The 27,043-nt window shown below is 38.0% G+C and overlaps 1 protein-coding gene across 1 annotated transcript in view; it reads left to right on the forward strand.

The window, feature by feature from the left end:
* Positions 1 to 254: 254 nt before the first annotated feature.
* The window catches only part of LOC115428194 (glutamate receptor ionotropic, kainate 5-like), a 76,388-nt gene continuing 49,599 nt past the window's right edge, over positions 255 to 27,043 (forward strand). Inside the window, exons 1-6 of the mRNA XM_030147037.1 lie at positions 255 to 443; positions 4,176 to 4,337; positions 12,007 to 12,159; positions 13,962 to 14,066; positions 15,314 to 15,421; positions 15,537 to 15,740. Of these exons, the coding sequence (XP_030002897.1) occupies positions 255 to 443; positions 4,176 to 4,337; positions 12,007 to 12,159; positions 13,962 to 14,066; positions 15,314 to 15,421; positions 15,537 to 15,740 (921 nt within the window). The remainder of the gene's footprint in view (positions 444 to 4,175; positions 4,338 to 12,006; positions 12,160 to 13,961; positions 14,067 to 15,313; positions 15,422 to 15,536; positions 15,741 to 27,043) is intronic.

Consider the following 27,043-nt stretch of genomic DNA (forward strand, 5'->3'; position numbering starts at 1 on the left):
GTTCTGGTGCCAAGTCCATCCGGTCCGCAGAAGCCCGGTGAATAGAGGTGGAGGGGAGGATATTAGTTTTTTTTTTTTTTTTACCAGGGAGTGCATCCTGGGAATATTCCGCCCCCGGACCCTCTGCTAGCCAGCTGTTTACTGCTAACCCGTGTGTGGGGTTAATTTCTTTTCCCTCAAATCGCGCTGACACGTATTTATTTTAGCGGAGTGTCGGTTAGCGGCTGCTGCTGCTGCTGCTGTTGTTGCTGCTCATGCGGTCGCCAAATCAATTTCGGCTCCAGCCAAGTCCGCTGTCAGACTGTAGGCCTGCCAACGGTGACAAAGAGCAATTGGCCGGAGGAGACGGAGGGAAGAAACACTGCGACAGCATCCCAGAAGGACGGCACATGGACGAGTCCGGACTGCAGCACATTCACAGGGTTTTATTCAGACCCAGCCAGGTTTAGAACACCCCAGCGAGGCCAGGACAAGGTCAGCCCGCAGAAAAAGATGGGGCTCAGATTTGTGTTGGTCCTAACGAGCCATAAGTAAGATTTACGCCGGTTGCTGCTGCGGTGGCAGGAAAATGACTGTCATTTTTCTGCAGAGGTTTGATAAGGTTATTGATCCGTGCCAATGACTCACTGATTACTTCACCAGGACTGTCGCCCAGTTCTGACTTTAAAACTCACTTTGTGGCTTCGAGTATTGATCCGCCTCGACAAAAACTCTTAAATTCATGGCTTTTTTTAGACCTTGCTCATCTCCTCTGGTCGTTTCAGGTAATTGTTTCGTACTTCTGCCGTACTGACTGACTTCAAGTCGTCTGTGTTCACACATGAAGCGCTTAAAGCAGTCGGACGGCGGTCAGAGCTGCAGGACACGAGGCTTGATCCAAGGTTATTAACGAAAAACTAAGGAAATGACGAAAACTAGAACTGAAAAAACATTTTCGTTAACTGAAATAAATAAAACTAGAATTAAAAGAAAAAATGATAACTGACTGAAACTGTATTGTGTGCTTACAAAACTAACTAAAACGGATAAAAATTATGGATAAAATTCCCTTTGTTTTCGTCTTTGTCAATATCGGATTACATTTTTTTATGGGTCCCGTTTTTACCTTGTGCTTTAAAATATCGTATTTATTTGCAATAACAATAAAAGGAATCTAATCTAATCCAATCCAATCTAATCTAATCTAATTATCAGTGTTCACACTGTAAAACTGGATAGTTGAGTTTACATAAAAAATCTGAGGTAACTCGTTGCCTTAAAAAATTTAAGTAATGAGTAATGAAAACTTAAGTGTATAAACTTAAATGCTTGATTTGAATGGAATTGCTATTTTAAGTACAACACACTAAATGCTAAGTTAATTTAACTTAAAATTTGTTGCAATGTCAGTTGTTTTGTATAGTCACTAACTTAATATCATCAGTTCATTAGACTCAATTCCAAGTTGGTTTAAATTAAAATCTTTTGGAATAAAAATGTCTTTGTATAATTATTCAACTTAATATATTGTAGCGTGGATGGAAGTTAGCTTTATGTAATTTGCCAGTACACAAAGTGCTTTTAATGTGGCAAGACATTAAGTTTTCCATTGTACAAAAACAGTCCTATCTGAACAGTAAAGCCATCGTTCTTCCTCTGGCTCTGACTCCTGGTGCAGTTCTACAAAAATACAAAAACAAACACAAAAAGGCCAATAAACACTGACACACACACATTCAGTCCAAATGAACACTAACAGCACAACCCCACTGAACCCTGCACAGAAAAAGAACACATTTACAACAACAGGAACAATACCCACAATGCAATGCACAGATAAAAAGGTGTGGTCAGGACTAAATCTGAGTGATTTAAATCCATTCAACTTCAACTTTTTCATGCTCAACTATGTCTACAAATTAGTAGAATATACTGAACATTTTATAGTAATGGAATAAAAATTAAATCATTTAAGTACATTGTAATTAAAGTATTTTAGTAAATATAAAGTCCAGACTTACAGTGTAATTGTGAAGAATTTGACCTAAAGAGAACATGTACAGATAGAATGGTAGGGGTCCAAGAACTGAACCCTGGGGGACTCCACAAGTGGTAGACACTCATTTGTATTCATATCTGCCAGTGGTGACGCTATAACTCCAGTTAAATCAAACTACTTTCATTTCTTCTTGTATTTCTGTGTAAATATCTGTGCATCAGGTAGCATGTTTTTGTCCAGATCCCATGTTTTTTGTTTTTTTTTTTCCATTTGAAACAGGATGCTCCCTGTGTTTTCAAAGCTGAAGCTACATTTTCATCGTCAGCATCTGTTGCAGGTCAAACACTAACCTCCGAAGGCAGAGCAACAGTTTGACGGTGGTTTGTTTCGGCGGCGGAGCTCAGCGTGACGCTGACACGCCGTCAACCATTATTTGAAGTTCTTTGAATTTCCCCGGCGTTTGATGTCCATCTGTTTCAGTCCTTCCTGCTCAGAATTCACAAATTGAACTCGATGTTGTGCAGTAATCAAGCCTTTGTTTTATTATTTTTTTCCCCTATCTTTCACTGGGTTGAGCTCCTCTTTCATCCTCAGATGCTACTCCTCTGTGACATTCGATCATATTGTTTGATTTTGCGTCAAACAAGGTTCTAATAGTTCTGGATTTTTCATTATAGTTTAGTTTTATTTAGTTTCGACTTTTTTTTCTCTACTTCCGTTAGTTTTAATTAATATTTACAGCAGGTTTACTAGTTTTTATTAGTTTTCATTTTTCCTAAATGTTTAGTTTTAGTTTAGTTTTAGTATTAATTTTAGTTTAGTCGTCTCTTTTCTCTTCTTCTCTGTCGTCGTATTCAAATAAATCCCAGACAGGACTCTGCTGCTTTCTCCCAACTTTAGTCTCCATGTTTCCAGGTAGAGTGGGGACCAGAAGACGACTGGAAACCACAAGTGAACACAAGTGACGGACCAAAAAGTGTCGTATGGTGACAGCAGAGAAAATTGCTCGAGCGCAATAAATCGATTTCGTATCAATCCGACATTGACAAAGATGAAAACAAAGGGAATTTTATTTAGAATTTTTATCCGTTTTAGTTAGTTTTGTAAAAACATAATACAGTTTCAGATAGTTATCATTTTTTTTCTTTTAATTATAGTTTTTATTTATTTCATTCAACAAAAATGTTTTTTCAATTCTAGTTTTCGTCATTTCGTTAGTTTTCGTTAACAATAGTAACCATGGTGTCCACAGAAGGGCCGTGTTTTTTTTTCTAATTCAGTTAATTTTAATTAGTTTTTAGAGCAGATTTGATAGTTTTCATTACTTTTAGTTTTTTCTAAATACTTAATTTTTAGTTTAGTTTTAGTTTTTTTTATATGTTTTTACCATCATATTCAAATAAATCCCAGACAGGACTGTGCTGCTTTCTCCCAACTTTAGTCTCCATGTTTCCTGGTAGAGTGGGGACCAGAAGACGACTGGAAAGCACAAGTGACGGACCGTTAAACATCATATGGTGCCACTAGCTAAAACTGCTTGAGCAAAATAAATCGATTTCGTATCAATTCGACATTGACAACGATGAAAACGAAGGGAATTTTATCCATAATTTTTATCTGTTTTAGTTAGTTTTGTAAACACACAATACAGTTTCAGTTAGTTATGTTTTTTTTTTCTTTTAATTATAGTTTTTATTTATTTCAGTTAAAGAAAATGTTTTTTCAATTCTAGTTTTCGTCATTTCATTAGTTTTCATTAAGGATAATAACCTTGGTGGACAAAAGGCTGAAACGATATTAAACTTTCATGGACTGGCATAATTTCATTGTTGTCTGTACGGGACGAGAAGATGACTATAAATGACAAGTGACGAGAAGTGACGGACCGTGAAGTGCCATATGGTGCCGCTAGCTAAAATTGCTAGAGCGAAATAAATTGCTTTCATATCAATCCGACATTGACAAAGACGAAAATGAAGGGAATTTTATGTATAACTTTTATACGTTTTAGTTAGTTTTGTAAACACACAATATAGTTTCAGTTATCGTTTTTTTCTTTTAATTGTAGTTTTTATTTATTTCAGTTAACGAAAATGTTTTTACCATTCTAGTTTTCGTCATTTCGTTAGTTTTCGTTAATGATAATGACCTTGGCGTCGAATAAGAAAATTCCTGATGTGGTCTGGTTTCTCCGCAGGACTTCCCTCTGCTTCGACTGGACGAGGTGGTGGACGACCAGTCCAACATCGTGGGCTTCTCGATGCTCAACAGCAGCCATCCCTTTTACCTGGAGTTCATCAGGAGCCTGAACCTGTCCTGGAGGGAAGGCTGCAGCATCAGCCCTTATCCTGGACCAGCGGTGAGAAACGTACACCCACAACAGGACCTTCATGACCACAGTAGGGAGGAACAAAAGTAATGCATTACAGTAACAGAGTACTTTTTGCTGTAACACAGTAGTGTAAGGCATTAAGCTACTAATCAATTTTCAGTCATATTTTACTCGATACATGTTTAGTAACGTTTGTGTTACAACACACTTTTTGGATAAAGCGAAATGTGAGATTATGCTAAAAAATAATCAACAAAATAAAAAAAAAATGAAGGAAATAATCTAGAAATGACTAAAATAATCAACAAAATGAACAAACATGAATATAATAATCAACAGAATGAAAAAAAATAAATTAATAATAATAAGAAGAATATTTCTTATTATTATTATTATACACAAAATGAAGAAAACAATCTTCAAAATTTAAAAAAAATGAAGAAAACAGTCTTGAAAATAAAAAAGAGAAGAAAACAGTCTTCAAAATTAAAAAAAGAAGAAAGCAGTCTTCAAAATAAAAAAATGAAGAAAACAGTCTTCAAAATGAGTAAAAATGACCAAAAATAATCAACAAAATGAACAAACATGAATACAATAATCAACAGAATTAAAAATAAATGAAATCATTTTAAAAAATTCCAAAAATAATCCACAAAATGAATAAAACAGTCTTCAAAATTAAAATAAAATGAAGAAAACAGTCTTCAACATGAGTAAAATGAGCCAAATAATCAACACAATAATGAATTCTTTCTCATTTCTGTACTATACCTCCTTAAATCCTCTTAAAGCTGGACCTTTGACATGACCTTTGACCTTTGCTGAATGAAGGCTAATATTGCGATTAGGATTAATTACGTACTAATTAAGGGTCTTCCTCACACTCAGGTGGTTTCAGTTCAGTTGCAGAATCATCTTATTTTCCGTTGATGTGCACGAGGCCCAATGAAGAAAACAGCCTTCAAAATTTAAAAAAAAAAAATAAAAAATGAAGAAAACAGTCTTCAAAATAAGAGAAGAAAACAGTCTTCAATTTTTTTTTAAAAAAAGAAGAAAACAGTCTTCAAAATAAAAAAATGAAGAAAAAAGTCATCAAAATTAAAAAGAAAATGAAGAAAACAGCCTTCAAAATTTAAAAAAAAAAAAAAAAAATGAAGAAAACAGTCTTCAAAATAAGAGAAGAAAACAGTCTTCAATTTTTTTTTAAAAAAGAAGAAAACAGTCTTCAAAATAAAAAAAATGAAGAAAAAAGTCATCAAAATTAAAAAGAAAATGAAGAAAACAGTCTTCAAAATAAAAAATGAAGAAAAAAATCATCAAATTAAAAAGAAAATGAAGAGTCTTGAAAATAAAAAAAGAGAAGAAAACAAGCTTCAAAATTTTTTTTAAAAAATTAAGAAAACGGTCTTCAAAATAAAAAACTGAAGAGAACAGTCTTCAAAATGAGTCAAAATAATCAATAATTAACAAACATGATAATCAATAACATGAAGGAAAAATGATTAAAATAATCAACAAAATGAAAAAATGAAGGAAATAGTTTAGAAGTGACTGAAATAATCAACAAAATGAACAAACATGAATAAAATAATCAACAAAATGAACAAACATGAATGCAATATTTCAAAAAATTACAAGAAATAATCCACAAAATGAAGTTTTCTAAATATAAAAAAAGAATACAATCTTCAACATGAGTAGAAATGACCAAAATAATCATCAATAGAATTAATTCTCTCTCATTTCTGTATTTCCCGGTCCCTTAGCCCACCCTTAACCCAGGTTCCCGGTCCCTTAGCCCACCCTTAACCCAGGTTCCCGGTCCCTTAGCCCACCCTTAACCCAGGTTCCCGGTCCCTTAGCCCACCCTTAACCCAGGTTCCCGGTCTCTTAGCCCACCCTTAACCCAGGTTCCCGGTCCCTTAGCCCACCCTTAACCCAGGTTCCCGGTCCCTTAGCCCACCCTTAACCCAGGTTCGCGGTCCCTTAGCCCACCCTTAACCCAGGTTCCCGGTCCCTTAGCCCACCCTTAACCCAGGTTCCCGGTCCCTTAGCCCACCCTTAACCCAGGTTCCCGGTCTCTTAGCCCACCCTTAACCCAGGTTCCCGGTCCCTTAGCTCACCCTTAACCCAGGTTCCCGGTCTCTTAGCCCACCCTTAACCCAGGTTCCCGGTCCCTTAGCTCACCCTTAACCCAGGTTCCCGGTCCCTTAGCCCACCCTTAACCCAGGTTCCCGGTCTCTTAGCCCTCCCTTAACCCAGGTTCCCGGTCCCTTAGCCCACCCTTAACCCAGGTTCCCGGTCCCTTAGCTCACCCTTAACCCAGGTTCCCGGTCCCTTAGCCCCCCCTTAACCCAGGTTCCCGGTCTCTTAGCCCACCCTTAACCCAGGTTCCCGATCCCTTACCCCACCCTTAACCCAGGTTCGCGGTCCCTTAGCCCACCCTTAACCCAGGTTCCCGATCCCTTAGCCCCACCCTTAACCCAGGTTCGCGGTCCCTTAGCCCACCCTTAACCCAGGTTCCCGATCCCTTACCCCACCCTTAACCCAGGTTCGCGGTCCCTTAGCCCCCCCTTAACCCTGGGACGGACCACCTCGGGCTCATCCGACTCAAATGTGCGTCTTTATCTGTGCGAACGTTTCTTTCTGATCCAAACGCCGTCTGATCGTCTGCTAATAATCATAACCATAAAGATCATTCCGGTCCAAACAGCTCCAGTTATGGCTCCTTTTAAGAACCTTAAGTGAATAAATATGAGTAATAACCCCCCCAGGGGACGTACTCTGCACAGATGATGCTCTCTGTGGTGATTGTGAGGAAGTCTGCGGGCGGTGCTTATTGTTTTCTTTATTAAAGCCGTCTGCTCGCTGCTGGTGTTATGGCTGCGTTGATATTGAACTGCACACGATTGGTTTGTATTTATTAGAGGAGACGACCGACGACTAATGGAACAAATAAGAACCACTTTAATCCTCAGCCTTCGCGTTTATCATCCTTTAAAGTTGTTTCCTGCTTCCGGACCCTGACCACTCTTATTTTTAACAATTTTTTTCACAGATTTTTGAATTTTTGATGAATTTTTGAAGTATTCTAAATGTGCCTTTCCTTCTAATGGTCTGTATATTTGTTGGTTTATAACTTGTAAATGGTTACAGATATCAGTCTAGTTCCTGTTGAGCACTAATAGAAGTCATACATGGACTGTGATTTGGCTTCATGACCTTTGACCTTGAGTGACCTTTAAGGGTCAAACTCAAGGTCACCAGTGTCTGCATTTTAACGATCTGCTTCTCTGAAACTACAGGTCGGATTGATTTCAAATTTTATATTTATCTTCCTTGAGACAATATCTACAAAGTTTGTTCAGTTGTTTGACAAATTTAGATTTTGGAATTTTTTAATTATACACACACACACACACACACACACACACACACTAAATCCGTACGGAGCTGACTGCTGCAGTTTGGCATATTTATGTATTTTTGGTCAAGGAAGAGACTGGCAAACACAACAACTGATAAGATCAGGATTTTGGGAGATATTAGTCATTTTGAATACATTGGCCGTACAGTCCTGTTGCTATGGCCAGAACGCTGTGGCGGTGACTGCTGGACAACCGCAGTACAGCATGCACGAATACACAACAGCAGACCTCCGCTAAGGCAGATCAGTGCCCCCCCCCCCCATCACCCCCAAAATTTTATCTGTTGTTCTTTGTGCCAGTATCAACATTTCCTGAAAATTTCATCAAACAAACAGACAAACCCCAATAAAAACACAAGAAAGCGCATAAAGAGCACAGACCTCCACCAAGACAGATCTGTTACCCCCCCCCCCCCCCCATCACCCCCAAAATTTTATCTGTTGTTCTTTGTGCCAGTATCAACATTTCCTGAAAATTTCCTGAAAATCCGTCCATAACTTTTTGAGTTATCTTGCTAACAGACAAACAGACAAACAAACAAACAAACACGCAAACACATCTGGAACCTGTGGATCCGTGTGTGTGTGTGTGTGTGTGTGTATATATATGTGCGCATGAACACACACATTAAATACTGTATTAAAACACAGGTACAGCATCATTTTGAATAATATATACTAGACAATATATTATTAATATGAAAATTAAAAGAAATATTCATATTCATGCAAAAAATCTAATTAACAATCTCCACTTAATTTAGGTTCTGTGTCACAGCAACAACACAAATACATATTTTGTCTATAATTGTAAATAAATGTAGGCAGTAAAGGGTGAAAACCCACTCAGTATCTACATAAATACAGGTTAAATTCATAAATAAGTGAATAAATGTATAAATAATCATTCTGTCTGATGTGAGGAGCTATCAGACCAATCAAACCCAGATGTGTTAATATTATTATTTTTATTAAACCTTTATTTAACCAGATAGAGTCCCTCCCCTCTCTGTCTTCTGTCCTCTTCTGGCTGTGATTCGTTCCCGTCATCCAGGCCTGAAACCGTGGACTCCGTCGTGCATCCATCTTTTTTTATCAGCCGTCGACAGCCATGGAGCTCTGCCTCCGCACCATTTGTCTGATTGGGTCTGGGTGTCACTGTGACTGTGGACTGACCAAACAGAGCAGAACGTCGCCTCTGATCGGATCAGCGCGTCGCCGCTATCATTACCCAGCATGCTCACCTGTAGGAGCACAAACAAACATATTATTCTACGGAACCTCCCTCTGTCTGTTCCAGAATAAAGATCACAGATAGCATTCAATCATCTGTCAGCATTTTCAGGCAGTAGAAACCTCTACGTTCTCACTCCCACGTTGGCGCTGGAGGCCGGAAAGACGCTTTACGCATCGTTTTTCAATATGCAGGGTAATCAGAAAGACATTTATATGTTCTGAAGGTTTGGTACAGTTTAGGAAGAAAAATAATATGACTGTAAGAAAGAAAGAAAAAAAGAAAGAGTTTAGGAAGAAAAACAATATGACTTTAAGAAAGAAAGAAAGAAAAAAGAAAAAGAGTTTAGGAAGAAAAATAATATGACTGTAAGAAAGAAAGAAAGAAAGAAAGAGTTTAGGAAGAAAAACAATATGACTTTAAGAAAGAAAGAAAAAAAGAAAGAAAGAGTTTAGGAAGAAAAACAATATGACTGTAAGAAAGAAAGAAAGAAAGAAAGAAAGAGTTTAGGAAGAAAAATAATATGACTGTAAGAAAGAAAGAAAAAAAGAAAGAAAGAGTTTAGGAAGAAAAACAATATGACTGTAAGAAAGAAAGAAAGAAAGAAAGAAAGAGTTTAGGAAGAAAAATAATATGACTGTAAGAAAGAAAGAAAGAAAGAGTTTAGGAAGAAAAATAATATGACTGTAAGAAAGAAAGAAAGAAAGAAAGAAAGAGTTTAGGAATAAAAGCAATATGACTGTAAGAAAGAAAGAAAGAAAGAAAGAAAGAGTTTAGGAAGAAAAATAATATGACTGTAAGAAAGAAAGAAAAAAAGAAAGAAAGAGTTTAGGAAGAAAAACAATATGACTGTAAGAAAGAAAGAAAGAAAGAAAGAAAGAGTTTAGGAAGAAAAATAATATGACTGTAAGAAAGAAAGAAAGAAAGAAAGAAAGAGTTTAGGAATAAAAACAATATGACTGTAAGAAAGAAAGAAAGAAAGAAAGAGTTTAGGAAGAAAAACAATATGACTTTAAGAAAGAAAGAAAGAAAAAAGAAAGAAAGAGTTTAGGAAGAAAAATAATATGACTGTAAGAAAGAAAGAAAGAAAGAAAGAGTTTAGGAGGAAAAACAATATGACTTTAAGAAAGAAAGAAAAAAAGAAAGAAAGAGTTTAGGAAGAAAAACAATATGACTGTAAGAAAGAAAGAAAGAAAGAAAGAAAGAAGAGTTTAGGAAGAAAAATAATATGACTGTAAGAAAGAAAGAAAAAAAGAAAGAAAGAGTTTAGGAAGAAAAACAATATGACTGTAAGAAAGAAAGAAAAAAAGAAAGAAAGAGTTTAGGAAGAAAAACAATATGACTGTAAGAAAGAAAGAAAGAAAGAAAGAAAGAAAGAAAGAGTTTAGGAAGAAAAATAATATGACTGTAAGAAAGAAAGAAAGAAAGAAAGAAAGAGTTTAGGAATAAAAACAATATGACTGTAAGAAAGAAAGAAAGAAAGATGGAAAAAACCACAAAACACTACAAGAACAGTTGCCTCCTGTGTCTAATGCTGCCTTCAGGTGCAGTCGGGAAGATGATTGTTTCCACTTGAATTAGAAATGACAAGTGTGTTGTGTTCAAGTGCTTTTGTTGTCGTAATGAAATGAAAACTGGTTGAATATCAGAGAATCCTGGTGAATGGACTGGTCTGGGTGGGTTTGTGGTCGCAGTCTGGACTGGGGTTCACCTGCTCTGGATTCTTTACAAGATTACATTAGAGTAGAGTAGATTACATTAGAGTAGAGTAGAGTAGAGTAGAGTAGAAAACATTAGAGTACAGTAGAGTAGAAAACAGAGAAGAGTAGAGTAGAGTAGAGCAGAGTAGAGTAGAGTACATTAAATCAGAGTAGAGGAGATTAGAGTAGATTACATTAGAATAGAGTATAGTAGATTATATTATATTAGATTACATTAGAGTAGAATACATTATATTAGAGTAGAGTAAATTACATTAGAGTACAGCAGAGTAGATTAAATTAGATTAGAGTAGATTACATTACAGTAGAGTAGATTAAATTAGAGTATATTAAAGTAGAGTAGATTAAATTAGAGAAGATTACATTACAGTAGAGCAGAGTATATTACATTAGAGTAGATTAGAGTACATTAGAGTAGAGTACATTAGAGAAGAGTAGATTACATTAGAGTAGATTAGTGTAGATTACATTTGAGTAGAGTAAATTACAGTAGATTACATTAGAGTAGATTAGAGTAGAGTAGATTACATTAGAGTAAAGTATATTACATTAGAGTAGATTAGAGTAGGTCACATTTGAGTAGAGTAAATTACAGTAGATTAGAGTAGAATAGATAACATTATATTAGAGTAGATAAAATTAGTGTAGAGTAGGTTAGAGTAGAGTAGATTACATTATATTAGAGTAGATTAAATTAGAGTAGAGTAGATTAGAGTAGATTACATTAGAGTAGAGTAGATTCAAGTAGAGTAGATTCAACAGAATTGTAAGAATCCCTTGGGCAGAGGTAATAATAAACCATGCTGAAGAACTGCAGGGCTAAAAAACCGGCAGATGTAATATTTGGTTTTTACTCCGGCAGACGTTCACTGTCCCAGCTGTTTGACCACATGATGCTCATGTCATGTGACACTAGGGTTCAGAATGTCTGTTCCATCCAAAGTTTCATTAATTTGTGTTTATTGATGATGGAGACTAGTGCTGTTCAAACTGTCTTTAACAGATCAGATACAGGTCACACATGGACAAAAAAGTCTGATTTGGGCCTTTTACCCTCAGTCTGAACGGAGCCTAAGTAATGAGTAGTATAAGTAATAAGAAGAAATGAAGAAGAAGAAGAAGAAAAGAGTTAACGGTGACAACAAACCTTGCACACTGGATCTAATGAACGGTCCCAGTGCTGCAGCGTTGGCCTCTGCTCCACCACAGCCTCATGTCTGTACCCCATGAATACCGCTCAGAATGATACGGAACGCCCTTTGACCTCCACGACAGGAACGGCCAAAGTTCATGTTAGTGTGTTGTCTGTTGCAGCTGTCGTCGGCGCTGATGTTCGACGGCGTCCACGTGGTGGTGAGCGCCGTGCGGGAGCTGAACCGCAGTCAGGAGATTGGCGTGAAGCCGCTGAGCTGCACGTCGCCGCTCATCTGGCAACACGGGACCAGCCTGATGAACTACCTACGAATGGTACGAACATGTATTCAGCTGGTTACCATGGTGATGAACTACCTACGAATGATACGAACATGTATTCAGCTGGTTACCATGGTGATGAACTACCTACGAATGGTACGAACATGTATTCAGCTGGTTACCATGGTGATGAACTACCTACGAATGGTACGAACATGTATTCAGCTGGTTACCATGGTGATGAACTACCTACGAATGGTACGAACATGTATTCAGCTGGTTACCATGGTGATGAACTACCTACGAATGGTACGAACATGTATTCAGCTGGTTACCATGGTGATGAACTACCTACGAATGGTACGAACATGTATTCAGCTGGTTACCATGCCGATGATGAACTACCTACGAATGGTACAAACATGTATTCAGCTGGTTACCATGGTGATGATGAACTACCTACGAATGGTATGAACATGTAATCAGCTGGTTACCATGGTGATGATGAACTACCTACGAATGGTACGAACATGTATTCACCTGGTAACCATGGTGATGACGGCAGGAACAACGGAGGAGATTCTACGGAAGACCATTAGGGCCACTGGGAAAAAAACTGAAATTAAGGTCCAGTATGTTTTTAAAGAAAAAAGTCAGAATTCTGAGATTGAAGTAAGAATTCAGACTTTTTTTCTCAGAATTCTGACTTTAAACTCAGAATTATAATAAGAAAAATATTAAAAGTGAGAACTGAGAAAAAGTCAGAATTCCGAGATTAAAGTCAGAATTTTGAGGGAAAAAAGTCTGAATTCTAACTTCAGTCTCAGAATTCTGACTTTAATCTCAGAACCATAACAAAAAATATATATTTAAGTCAGAATTCTGAGAAAAAAAGTCAGAATTCAGACTTTTTTCTCTCAGAATTCTGACTTTAATCTCAGAACCATAACAAAAAAATATATTTAAGTCAGAATTCTGAGAAAAAAGTCAGAATTCAGACTTTTTTCCCTCAGAATTCTGACTTTAATCTCAGAACAATAATAAAAAATATATATATTTAAAACAGTCAGAATTCTGAGAAAAAAGTCAGAATTCTGAGAAAAAAGTCAGAATTCAGACTTTTTTTCTCAGAATTCTGACTTGAATCTTAAAACAATAATAAAAAAAATTATTTAAAACAGTCAGAATTCTGAGAAAAAAGTCAGAATTCAGATTTTTCCCTCAGAATTCTGACTTGAATCTCAGAACAATAGTAAAAAAAAAAATTCTTTCAACCAGTCAGAATTCTGAGAAAAAAGTCAGAATTCTGAGATTATAGTCAGAATTCAGACTTTTTTTCTCAGAATTCTGACTTTAGTCTTAGAACAATAATAAAAAATGTATTTAAAACAGTCAGAATTGTGAGAAAAAAGTCATAATTCTCAGAAAAAAATCCTAATTCTGTGAAAACAGTCTGAAGGTCCTGCTTTCAGTGGAATGAGCTCCACCGTTTCCATCATGTTTGAATCTGTTCTACTGTTGCTTCATCACAGCCGTTTACGTTCGTTCCTTTTGTTCTGTTTGACTCATGTGATAAACGGTCCACGTCGGCTGCAGAAAACCAACAATAACTGAAGGGAATGAAAAACACAGAATAATGGTTTTAGGAGGATTATGTCCTGGATTAGTTCTTGTTTTTGCACACGGACTCCGATGACTCCTGCCGACACTTTGACGTTGCTAAGCAACCGTCAGAGAGCGGGTGAAGGTGAAGCGTGTAGCCGAACAGCTGAATGTAAAGCGTGTCCTTTCGTCTCCTCGGGGTCGCAGACGTGTTTTTTTCCTGTTTTTTAACGTGTGTCCGTGTGCGTCCTCAGGTGGAGTACGACGGTCTGACCGGTCACATCGAGTTCAACAGCAAAGGCCAGAGGACCAACTACACCCTGAAGATCCTGGAGAAGCACCCAGGAGGACACAAGGAGGTCAGGGCTCCAACAGGGTCAGGGGGGTCAGAGGGGTCAGAGGTGGACCGGGGTCAGGGGGGTCAGAGGTGGACCGGGGTGGACCGGGGTCAGAGGTCAGCCGGGGTCAGGGGGGTCAGAGGAGGACCGGGGTCAGGGGGGTCAGGGGTGGACCGGGGTCAGAGGTGGACTGGGGTCAGGGGGGTCAGAGGAGGACCGGGGTCAGGGGGGTCAGGGGTGGACCGGGGTCAGAGGTGGACCGGGGTCAGGGGGGTCAGAGGTGGACCGGGGTGGACCGGGGTCAGAGGTCAACCGGGGTCAGGGGGGTCAGAGGAGGACCGGGGTCAGGGGGGTCAGGGGTGGACCGGGGTCAGAGGTGGACTGGGGTCAGGGGGGATTTTTGGGGTTTTGGATTTTTCTTTCTAGTTTACTTTTATTTAGTTTTGACTTTTTTTTCTCTTATTCAGTTCGTTTAATTCATTTTTAGAGCAGGTTTGATAGTTTTTATTAGTTTTCATTTTTTTCTAAATGCTTAGTTTTAGTATTAATTTTAGTTCAGTGGTCTCTTTTCTCTTCTTCTCTGTGGTCGTATTCAAATAAATCCCAGACAGGACTCTGCTGCTTTAGTCTGCATGTTTCCAGGTAGAGTGTTGACCAGAAGACGACTGGAAACCACAAGTGATGAGAAGTGACAGATCAAAGTATTGTACGGTGCCGCTAGCTAAAATTGCTAGAGCAAAATAAATCAATTTCGTATCAATCTGACATTGACAAAGATGAAAACGAAGGGAATTTTATCCATAATTTTTATCCGTTTTAGTTAGTTTTGTAAACACACAATACAGTTTCAGTTAGTTATCATTTTTTGTTTTAATTATAGTTTTTATTTATTTCAGTTAACGAAAATGAGGCTATCGGAGGCTAGGGTTAAGGTTAGGTGTTAGGTGTTAGGGTTAGCCCATTGTCCCCTTCCATGACCTTTGATTGGATTTCAATCCCACCGCTACTTCGCTCAAACCAGTTTTATCTTGGATTACTCAGTTTGCTCCTGCTCACTCATGCATGAAAACCTGAGTCTGTAAATTTGGACAAATATCCACCCATCCCCTACCTACAGACGTCTAGAGAAGAAAATTCCAAAACTTATCAAATGTGGAACTGGGGCTAATTTTTCAAAATGTATAGTTCTTTTTTTTATACACCCCGTACAAAAACACCAGAAGGATGACCCTGTTTGTTCCATGTGGTTGTCTTGTCTCTGTGCACAGATCGGTATCTGGTATTCCAACAACACGTTGGCCATGAACTCCACATCTCTGGACCTGAACGCATCAGAGACTTTGGCCAACAAGACGCTGATCGTCACCACCATCCTGGTAAAGCATCAGTCAGTGTGTGTGTGTGTGTGTGTGTGTGTGTGTGTGTGTGTGTGTGTGAAGATGCTCTTAAAGTTCTAAATGCTAACGTTCCACACTCCTCATGTGTCCACAGGAAAATCCGTACGTGATGCGAAAGTCCAAGTACCAGGACTTCCATGGAAACGACCAGTACGAGGGTTTCTGCGTGGACATGCTGCGAGAGCTGGCCGACATCCTCAAGTTCTCCTTTAAGATCAAGCTGGTGGACGACGGACTTTACGGAGCTCCGGAGCCCAACGGGAGCTGGACCGGGATGGTGGGAGAGCTCATCAACAGGGTGAGTGCAGGACCTGGTACCGGGTCTACCCACATGGACCAGTAGAACTGGATCTGACATGGGCCAGATGGACTGAAAGATTTAGTCCGATGTGGTAAAACAGATCTGCTCCAGTCTGTTTTTGCACAATGGGCCAGACTCAGCTGTGGCGTCGATGGGGGGGGGCAGGTAAACATGACAAATTCATGGGGCCCAGCATTTGTGGGGGGCCCATAGAGCAGGGGAGGGGGTCCGGATACAGGGTACAGGCTAGAAGATGTGAAAATGTCCCATAAGATCCACTGAATAAGAGACATAGTAGTCGAGAGTCGGACATTGAAAGCATGTTAGGTTTCACTTTCGTTTCACCCCAGCATTAGTTACATTACTTATGGACCACACCCCCACATATATAACTTCTGCCCCTACCCCACGTACATACCCCCCCCGTGTTTTGCAGAAGATGTATGAAGCACTTTAAAAAACAAGAAAAGCACTCAGAGAGTGCAGACCTTAGCCAAGACAGATCTGCCCCCCCCCCCTCCGATCACAACCAAAATGTAATCATTTCTTCCTTGTGCCAGTATCAACATTTCCTGACATTTTCATCCAAATCTGTGCTTAACTTTTTGAGTTATCTTGCACACAAACAGACAGACAAACCAATGCCGACAAAAACAACCTCCTTGGTGGAGGAAACAAACAAGAGCAGTTGTTCTGAAACGCTGTTTCTATCCATAGATGTTCTGGAAAGCAAGTAGAGTTCACAGCATTTTTGTAAAAAAAAGAAAAAAAAGACAAGAAAGAAATTCATATTTTAAAGGTGCCGTATGTAGGATTGTGTCCAAACCTGGTTCTGCAATCCCATTTAAATACTGTAGAGCCTGGTATCCTCTGCCCCCCCCCCCCCCCCAGACTAGGGGTTGACAGATCCAACATGAGCGTCTACTACTAGTGTTTCCACTAATCCTGTCCACCACACCAGAAATGTCATACAAAACACTCCTCACCAGACTGATTCTACATCAGTCTGATCTAGAACAGAACAGACGAACGTCCTGAACACTGATGAAAGTTTGAGAAGATTCAGGAGAAAGAGAAAAGGGAAATGAGCCGCAAGTTTACCTTTGTCTTCCACCGAGTACAAGCGGCACAGATTGCTAATGTACCCCCCATAGTATTATAAGAAACCGGCTGACCCCCCCCTTTCAGATTCCACACCACTACATGCAGAGGTCACTTCCACTGAAAACACTGAACTACAAGGAGCTACCATGGACACAGACCAGTCCTACACCTGGACCCGGTCTGTTCACCAGGGCCAGGAGAAGACAGCACTGGTCTGGGACCGGGTGGAGAGACCACCAGTCTGGGACCAGGTTCAGACTGCGTCCCTGGTTCTCAGTGGTTCTTACGGTGGTCAGACTGAGGCAGAGCCGGCGTCGGTCTTCTAATCCTTCTCCTCTTTCATCCGTCTCCATGTTTCTAAATCATCTCCTTGTTTTGTTTCTCATTTTGTCTCTTTGTCGTATTTGGAATAATCCCTTCAGACCTTCTGGGTTTCTTCAGGTCAGACTTTTGTGCTCATAAATGTTCAGCTGCAGCTCAGTGGAACTGCCAACCTGGATGAACTAAGGTACTGACTCTGTGATTAGCAGACAGGTGATGGGCGGAGCCTCAGACCAAAACACACAATGACATCATAAACATCATTTGGGGGCTGACACTGAGCTTTAAATGTGAATATTCTGTCAGGACCAGTACTGTCACTGAGATCAGGATTGAAATGAACAGGATTCCTTCAGGTCTGTGACAGTCAGGACCGTTTTAGAACGACTGAGAACAGAAGTACTACAGACTGCACCTTTAAGGATATCATCAGATTATCGTTATCGGGAAATTAAAAAAAATAATGGAGATTTCTGTTTTTGCCCATATCGCCCACCCCTAGACATCTGGTCCGGCCCACTTCAGACCAAATTTGGCTGAATTTGGCCGCTGAAGTGAAATGAGTTTGACTCCCTGCTCTATGTAATTCTATTTTTGATCAAAGTCAGTGTCGGTTTCAAACACATCGTCCGTCTGATCAGGATGAGACTGTATTTAGTGAATATGAGCCCAGATGGACTCCACACATGATGGAACTGCAGCGCTCACACACCTGGACACACAGCTTTAATGGTCACATGTGTAAACGCCGCCGCAGACTTCACGTGTCCATTCTTACACTTTAACACACACACACACGCACACACACACACACACACATTTTGTCAGACTCATGAACTTTTAACTGTACATAAATGGAAGATATTTCACACCGGAGCCGTGACACGCTGTGCGATCAGTGCACAATGGATAACACTGGTTCTCCATTAGTCGCTATGGCAACGGGCTATAGCGGCGACGCTGAAGGCAACGACAGCTTCGACCGCGCCGTGAGAGTCGGCCAATTACACGAGCGGCGGAGGAGCCGCAAGCCCCGCCTCCTGCCAGAAAATGTGTCATTTTATTTTAAGGGGAGTTGAGTCTAATTAAAGCACGCGATGGAAACGGAAGAGCAGGAAAAAGACGATAAGGAGCGAGTGTGAGTTTGAGTTTAGGGCTCCAGAGATTATTGGGAGGGCTGGGGCTCTTGTCGTATTTCTGAGGGCTCCTTCTCTTCTATCTTTTTAATGGCTGCTTTGGTTTTTTTAGGGTCTGGAAGTGTGACCAAACTACAGAAGTTTCTTGATAAGTGAGGACGGCGGAGGCTCTGTATGACCACGTTAGTGTTAGTGGGAGAAAAATGCTCTAATTAGGACACTTTGTACTTTTTTTGGGAAAGTGAGAACATGTTTGAGAAAGAGAGGAACTTTAGAAAATCATCAGAATTTTAAACTTTTTCCAGTCTGGTTGTTCTATCTGTTATTTCCATTTTCAGAAACAACAGTCCATGTTATTGATTTTTAACCCTTTCAGCCTTAAGTATTTTTGTACATTTTTCTCAATTTATTTTTTTTTTCCATTTTGTGATCGGCAAGAACTTTTTTTTGCTGTATTTTTTTAAAAAAATCTATCGTCTTTTATGCTTATTTACATGTGCTGTTCGATGTGCTGAAGTTGTTTAAAAGATTTGTGGAAGAAAAAGCAGCCTCTGGTCCCCACTCTACCTGGAAACATGGAGACTAAAGCTGGGAGAAAGCAGCAGAGTCCTGCCTGGGATTTATTTGAATACGACGACAGAGAAGAAGAGAAAAGAGACGACAAAACTATAATTAATACTAAAACTAAGCATTTAGAAAAAAATCCAAAACTAATAAAAACTAGCAAACCTGCTCTAAAAACCAATTCAAACTAACTGAATTAGAGGGAAAAAAGTCAAAACTAAATAAAACTAAACTAGAATGAAAAATCCTTGGTTCTTCCAAAACAGGACATAGAACTGGATCCTGGACCTTTTCACAATAATAATATGGTTTTATTTTAGTACCAGAACAAACTGGTCCTTAAAAGACCAGAAGTGCAGATCCTGTCCAATAATAATAGTTCTGACTCCTTAAGAGCCATCCAGGATTTATTTTTGTGTTCTTATATCTTTTCAGAGCTCTGTGTTTTACTTTGTAAAAGTTTTAAGTTGTACGTTCTTAATGTGAAAGGAAAACTGGATGTTGCGCGAAAGACTTCCTGTTTTAACATCTTGAACAAGTGTCACCTGGAAATGAGTGCAGCTGTGTGTTGTGGGCCAAAGCACAGCCTGTACGTGTGTGGAAACGTCCTGTGTGTTATGTGTAGTTTTGTTGAAGTTAGTGGGGTTTGTATTTGTGCATTTGTGTGATGAAACACGCTAAAATGATGATCGTTTCTAATTAGCATTTAAGCTAGCGATTAGCATACTAGCACTAACTAGTTTAAGCTAGCGATTAGCATACTAGCACTAACTAGTTACGGTTGCATGTCATCTTAGACGGACATGGTGGGTTTATTCGTGTTTGGCAAACATGTCAAGTTTCTATGTGTTTGTTATTTCAGTTTTACACCCTGTGAGTCATCTCTACGATGGATAAATGTGAACAAATCATCAACAGGTGTCATCACTGAGGAGTTAGCTATCTGTCTAGCTTAGGGTTGTAACGATTGCCGGTAAAACGATAAACCACAGTAAAATTGCAGACGGTTAGTATTACCGTTTAAATTCTAATTATCATGATAACCGTGTTTGATTTCTGCACTTTTAGGGGTAAAAACCCATGTAAAGATCTGCTTTTATGTCAGATATTTGAGTTTAGTTTTAATTTATTACAGTTTTAATTTTCTATACCTAATATTTGGAACCAATATTCACTTTTGAAGTCTTTGAAAAGGTTCGTTAAGCATCTGTGTGTTATTTATGCAATAAATTATATACATTTTTCAAATCAGATGTATATTTTTTTGTGTTTTTTGTCCTTTTGTGTTGATATAGTAGGTTAAAGTGAAAAAATAATAGACAGATGAGATAGATGAAGTTGTCCTGAAATAAAAAACAGATCCCAAACATGGGTATAGTAAACGTGTTTATATAGTATATAAAGGCAAAATCAAAAGGACTGAAAAACGGACAAAATAGGCTCAGACCACTAAGGGTTAATATTTGAATGTTTCTGTAACAGAAAGTGCATTATGCCAATTATTTGCGTTTTTTTTTTTTTTTTTTTTCAAAATACAACTTGGTTAAATTATTTCAGAGTGTGTATCAGTACTTTTTGAACATTTTGAGCACAATTTCACTAATACCGCGATAATAATGATAACTGTGATAATTTTGGTCACAATAACTGTGATATGAAATTTTCAAATCGTTACATCCCTAGTCTAGCTGCACCAGGGAAGTAGCAAGGACAGAATAATAAAACATCCACATCTAACATAACACATGTCGGAGAGAGCAAACAGGGACACGAGTAGGCCATTAAAAGGCTAATCAAGTGTCTTTTTGCTGCTAATTATACAGAGCTGTTTTAATGACCCAGTGTGAGCGCAGCAGGTATTCACACACTCTGATCTGCAGACACACACCCACCTCCTCTTTATTTTTATGGAAATGTGCTCAAATCACAAGCTCTAATCATCTCACGTATTTGTCCTCCTGTATTTGTGAGGACCTTCATCAAAGCTGAAGCCAATAAAAACGCCGTCATTGAACATTTCTGCAAAGTGCGGATAAGAGTCCATGTCCTGACTCCACAGGCTCGGCTTTAAATGTGAATACAAAACAGGCTGTGGGTCAGTTTGATCACATCTTTGTGGGATTTTTAAATGGATTAAAACTTGGTATCTTTGTCTGAACAAAACTAAAAGTCGTGTCAGGGTTGAAACCAGAACATAAACATTTGAATAAGGCTTTTTCAGACGGATGTGGGTCTTGTTTTTACAGATTTGAATGCAGTAATGTATTCAAATCTGCAGTGCATGTAGTTATAGTAGTAGTAGTAGTAGTAGTAGTAGTAGTAGTAGTATTGGTACTATTACTAGTGTATATGCGTCCCCATGTGTTGCTAATACACATATCTGTGCTTTCCAGACCTGTACGACTGCAGTGTTTAATTCCTGTGACTGCGTTGCCGTGGTGATAAGGTTGTATTCATTAGCCTGGCATCTAACATGTATCAGTTCAATCCAGTTGACTTTATTTGTCCCTTTGGGGCCATTTCAGAGGCTGAGAAGTGGAGTAAAAGGCACTGCATTGATTATTAAATAACTTGAAGTACATTTTAAGAGGCCCATAATGCTACAATGTGAGTGGAACAGAGCTGTAGAGCATTATGGGTAATGGGGTAACAATCGGAAAACGAAAAAATGACTCACTTCAATATTCATGGACAAATCAAAAATCAAAAAATGAGTTTTTCATTCTTTTGATTGTACGCACAAATTAAAAATAAGCAAATGGACCAAATGTGGGGTTTCATGTAGACATTTGTGATATCTGATTTGGGTCAGTGCATCTGTTGGTGCTCAGATTTTCTTTTCAGAAACAAATGAAAAAGAAGTGGTTGATTGATTTTTGTTTTGAAACAGAAGAATTAAAATTTAATTTTGAAGTGTTTTTCTTTTTCAGTGTCAAAACAGATAAACCAAATTAAAAAAACAAAAAACGATTGATTTTCATTTTCTCTTTCTACTAACAAAAAAGAAAGTTACTACCTGACAGAATTGGAAAAAACAAACCAAAAACACCTGCTGTTTTCATTTTCTGAGACCGGATGTTGTCATTTTTAAGGAAAGAGCGCTAATAGCTTGGGTCACAAAGATTCTTACAAAGGATGGGATTATACGAATCTTCCAGTTCGTACAAAATCTGGAGTTCGCAGACATTCGTGGAGGGAGCATGTCTACGATAGTCCTAGAATTCTAGAAAATTCTTCGCCAAAACTGTCGGGCAAAATGAATTGAAATTCATAGCAAAGGTTCCTTGGGGCAAGGTCAACCAAATTTGTTCAAAGAATTGAGAAATATTGATTTTTGAAATTTTTTTTATCAATTTTTGAAATTTAAAAAAATCCCCACAGGTTTATAATGGGAAAAATTTCAAAATGCTACAAGTTGAAAACAGTTGAAGAGATTGATATAATTACTATTGGCAATAGATAGGAAGTCACATATGGGCTTTGATTTGGTGCCATGACCTTTGACCTTGAGTGATCTTGAAAGGTCAAACAAATGTCAATTAATGTCTTTAAATATGCTGTTGGGGGGTACTTTGTGTGTCACAAAACCTTGTATCATAAAATGTGAATTTCTTTCTTTTTTTGGATTGTACTTTTGGAGATGCACAAGAAAAATAAATTAAAAAATTTATGAAAAAAAATTATATACATGGTAAATGGACAGAACTTATATAGCACATTTTCTGCTCCTTAATGGAACCCAAAGCATTTTACAATTCCTCACGTTCACCCATTCACACACACGTTCATACTAGGGATATAGTGATATGAAAATTTCATATCACAGTCATTGTGACCAAAATTATCATGGTTATCATTATTATCATGGTATTGTTGAAATTGTGCTCAAAATGTTCCAAAAGCACTAATACACACACTGAAATAATTTAACCAAGTTGTATTTAAAAAATAAATAAATAAATTAAATAAAATAATTGGCACAATGTACTTCCTCTTGGCAGAAACATTCAAATATTAACCCTTAGTGGTCTGAGCCTATTTTGTCCGTTTTTCAGTCCTTTTGATTTTGCCTTTATATACTATATAAACAAATGTTTACTATACCCATGTGTGGGATCTGTTTTTCAGCACAACTTCATCTATGTCATCCATTATTTTTTTCACTTTGACCTACTATATCAACACAAAAGGACAAAAAACACACAAAAAGTATAAAATCTGATTGGAAAAATGTATATAATTTATTACATAAATAACACACAGATGCTTAACGAACATTTTCAAAAACTTTGAAAGTGATTATTGGTTGTAAATATTAGGTATAGAAAATTGAAATTATAATAAATTAAAACTATAACTCAAATATTTGACACAAAAGCAGATCTTTACATAGGGTTTTTTCCCCTAAAAGTGCGGTAATCAAACACGGTTATCATGAGAATTAGAATTTAAACAGTAATACTAACCATCTGCAATTTTACCGCAGTTTATCGTTGTACCGGTAATCGTTACATCCTAATTCATACACCAGTAGGCGGCTGCTGCCATGCGAGGTGCTGCCAGGCCTTTGTCTTGCCCAAGGACACTTACACATGTGGACATGCGGAGCCAGGATTCGAACCTCCAACCCTTCGGTCAAAGGACGACCTGTTCTACCAACTGAACCACAACCACTTATGGGTGAATGTTGTGAAACCAAAGTGTGCATAAAATACTCACCTGGATCCTGGAAGGTTAACTGGGACTCAGTGTCTGATCAGTGGAATGTGTGTGAAAACATGTCTCCAGCTTTGTGGGAAACAGTCGTTTTTAGTCGAACTTCGTCCAGTTTCCATGACTGAGGACGACCACACGTCCATTAAAACGCCCCACGCCGGCTCCGTACGAGGCTGCGTCTGATGAAAGTGGGTGAAATCGGTTTAACGAGCGTCTACTCGTTAATCAATTAGGTGTTAATTAAAGAGCGCAGAGGTGTGTGGGGTGGGTGGAAGCAGCGGGCCTCCATCCACTCTGCCTCTGTGACTTTAACCTTAATGAGATTATGGCTCTGCTCTGTGTTTACTCACCAAGGTCAAAGCCTCGGAAAAACCTGCACATGAACATTCAGCCGCTGCAAAAGAACACATTCAAATACTGTTGGATCTGAGGGTTAGAAAGGGTTAAATTTTACAAACCGCTGCAGTCTGTGTCCTCTGACGACGATCATATAATCTGTAAAATGTGGAGTTTGAGCTCAACATCCACCAAATTCATCAACATCACAAACCAGTCACTTTTCCATCGGACATCTGCGCAAAACTTTACCGATATTTACTAAATGTCAAAAAAACAGAAGTGCGTAATGTTTTTTTCCATTAAATCACAAACGCAATGATTTGTTATTTAGTATCCCGAGATGACACAAGAAGTCATTCCATAAACATGATGATGAACATAAATATGGTGTTGATTTACAGATATTTTCATTATTATTCTATATTATCCCTCTATCTTGTACTAAATTTAAAAATGATTGGGTTTCCTGGAGTGTCCACACATACAGCGACACGTTTCTGTTAAAAGTTTTCTTCTTCTCTTGTTGTAATCAAGGTTCTAATAGTTTTGGATTTTTCATTCTAGTTTAGTTTTATTTAGTTTTGACTTTTTTTTCTCTAATTCAGTTTAATTCGTTTTTAGAGCAGGTTTGCTAGTTTTGATTAGTTTTCATTTTTTTCTAAATGCTTAGTTTTAGTATTAATTTTAGTTTAGTCGACTCTTTTCTCTTCTTCTCTGTCGTCGTATTCAAATAAATCCCAGACAGGACTCTGCTGCTTTCTCCCAACTTTAGTCTCCATGTTTCCAGGTAGAGTGGGGACCAGAAGACGACTGGAAACCACAAGTGAACACAAGTGGCGGACCAAAAAGTGTTGTATGGTGCCGCTAGCTAAAATTGCTAGAGCAAAATAAATTGATTTCAGACATTGACAAAGACGAAAACTAAGGGAATTTTATCCATAACTTTTATAAGTGTTAGTTAGTTTCATAAGCACACAATAGAGTTTCAGTTAGTCATTGTTTTTTTCTTTTAATTATAGTTTTTATTTCAGTTAACGAAAATGTTTTTTCAATTCTAGTTTTCGTCATTTCGTTAGTTTTCATGAACAATAATAACCTTAGTTGTAACGTCCGTCAGCATCCTTTTTTTTTTAAATTTACATGACTCTAGTTGAGTAAAAAGGTCTTTCCATTGCAGTTTTGCCTGATATAGAGGGTATGCACATATGTCACTCCCCCCCCAGGCCACGCCCCTCTCAGTCAGACTGAGTGTCTTAAACCAACATGTTCAACATGACGAGTATAGCAGTAAACACAGCCAGAGAAAAGGGAACGTGTGAAATATGAAATGAAATGAAGGACAATTGGACTGGACATGGATCTGTACGAGTTACGGGGGGGGGGGGGGGGGCTGTCAAGACTGACAACGATGTGACATGATGAAAACAAAGCAAAAGGTGCAAGAAGATAAAAGATGAAACAAGATGAAAAAGTCATAAAAGCAAAACAAGATGAAAATGATGCAAAACACAAAAAACATGAAAATTACACAACATGAAAGTTACATAAAAGATGCAACAAGACAAATAACATCAAAGACAAAAGACACACAAAAAAACAGATGAAAACAATGTAACACGAAAAGAATCTGAAAAGATGCTGCAATAAAAAAGGTGAACAATAAGAATCTGTTCTTAATTGCTTGCCTGGGTAAATAAAGGTTAAATAAATAAAAATAAAAGACAAATAATGGGAGAAAACAATGTAATATGTGACAGATTTGTCATAAAACGTATCATGGAGTTGTTTCACTTCCTCTGCAGTAAAAAGGTTTTATCTGCGTCTGCTCCAGGTTAGTTTTCAGGTTTTTTTTTTTCAGTTTTCTGCTGGAGTTCAAACTGTGGACGGCCTGAGGGCTCGTCTTTTATTGAAAAACCCAAATGATGGATGTCCATCACATCTGCAGAACCTGAAGCCCCGCCCCCTTCCCATAGATAGATAGATAGATAGATAGACAGATACTTTTCATGCAGTTTGTTTTTAACTTTTTAATTTTAAACTTTTTAACTTGAGTTATGAACAATAATACTCAATAAGTGTCATATTTTTAACCCTTTAAAAACCATACTTGTAATGTAAACAAACCTTATTTTTGATGCAAAAAATACAAAAACAGTTTTTTCAATATACTCCATAAAAATGTATTCTTTTTTTTTTTTCATCATTATTTTTTTCAAATACAGCCAAGCTTGACAAAAACACAGCAAAACCCACTAGTAGAACACTGTAAAACAGCACTATCACTATTATATACAATTGTTTACAAGAATTCATCACAAAAACATCACTAAAAAGCTAAAACTAATTTTAAAAATTCCATCTCTCTCACCGACTGCACTCTGCTGCTGTCTGGAAAATTGGATTACTAATTACTATGTAAAGATCTGCTTTTAGGTCAAATATTTGAGTATAGTTTTAATTTATTACAATTTTAATTTTCTATACCTAATATTTGGAACCAATATTCACTTTTCAAGTCTTTGAAAAGGTTCATTAAGCATCTGTGTGTTATTTATGCAATAAATTATATACATTTTTCTAATCGGATTTTATATGTTTTGTGTGTTTTTTGTCCTTTTGTGTTTTTATAGTAGGTTAAAGTGAAAAAATAACTGGCAGATGAGATAGCTGAAGTTGTGCTGAAACAAAAGATCCCAAACATGGGTGCAGTAAACATTTCTGTACAGTATATGGTGTATAATGGTAAAATCAAAAGTACTGAAAAACGGCCAAAATAGGCTCCGACCACTAAGGGTTAATGTCTGGGCACATGTTTGTGTTATGTGTAAACTGGTGGTCTGCAGTGACAGACATATATTGATTTACACCTGCTTCCCAATGAACAAAAAATAAATAAAACTCAATAAATAATATGTCTTTTTTATAACATGAAGTGTAAAGTGTGCATAATACGCTCACCTGGATCCCAGAAGGTTCATCCTCAGCCTTCGTGTTTATCATGGTTTTCCTCCTGCCTCTGCAGAACTTGAAGCCCCGCCCCCTTTCCCCCCGAGCCCCGCCTCCATCAGAAAAATGAACAAACCTTATTCTGTTGTGTGTTTTCAAGGTTAACGCGCGCTG

Source organism: Sphaeramia orbicularis, chromosome 11, assembly GCF_902148855.1.
Source record: "Sphaeramia orbicularis chromosome 11, fSphaOr1.1, whole genome shotgun sequence".
NCBI lineage: Eukaryota > Metazoa > Chordata > Actinopteri > Kurtiformes > Apogonidae > Sphaeramia > Sphaeramia orbicularis.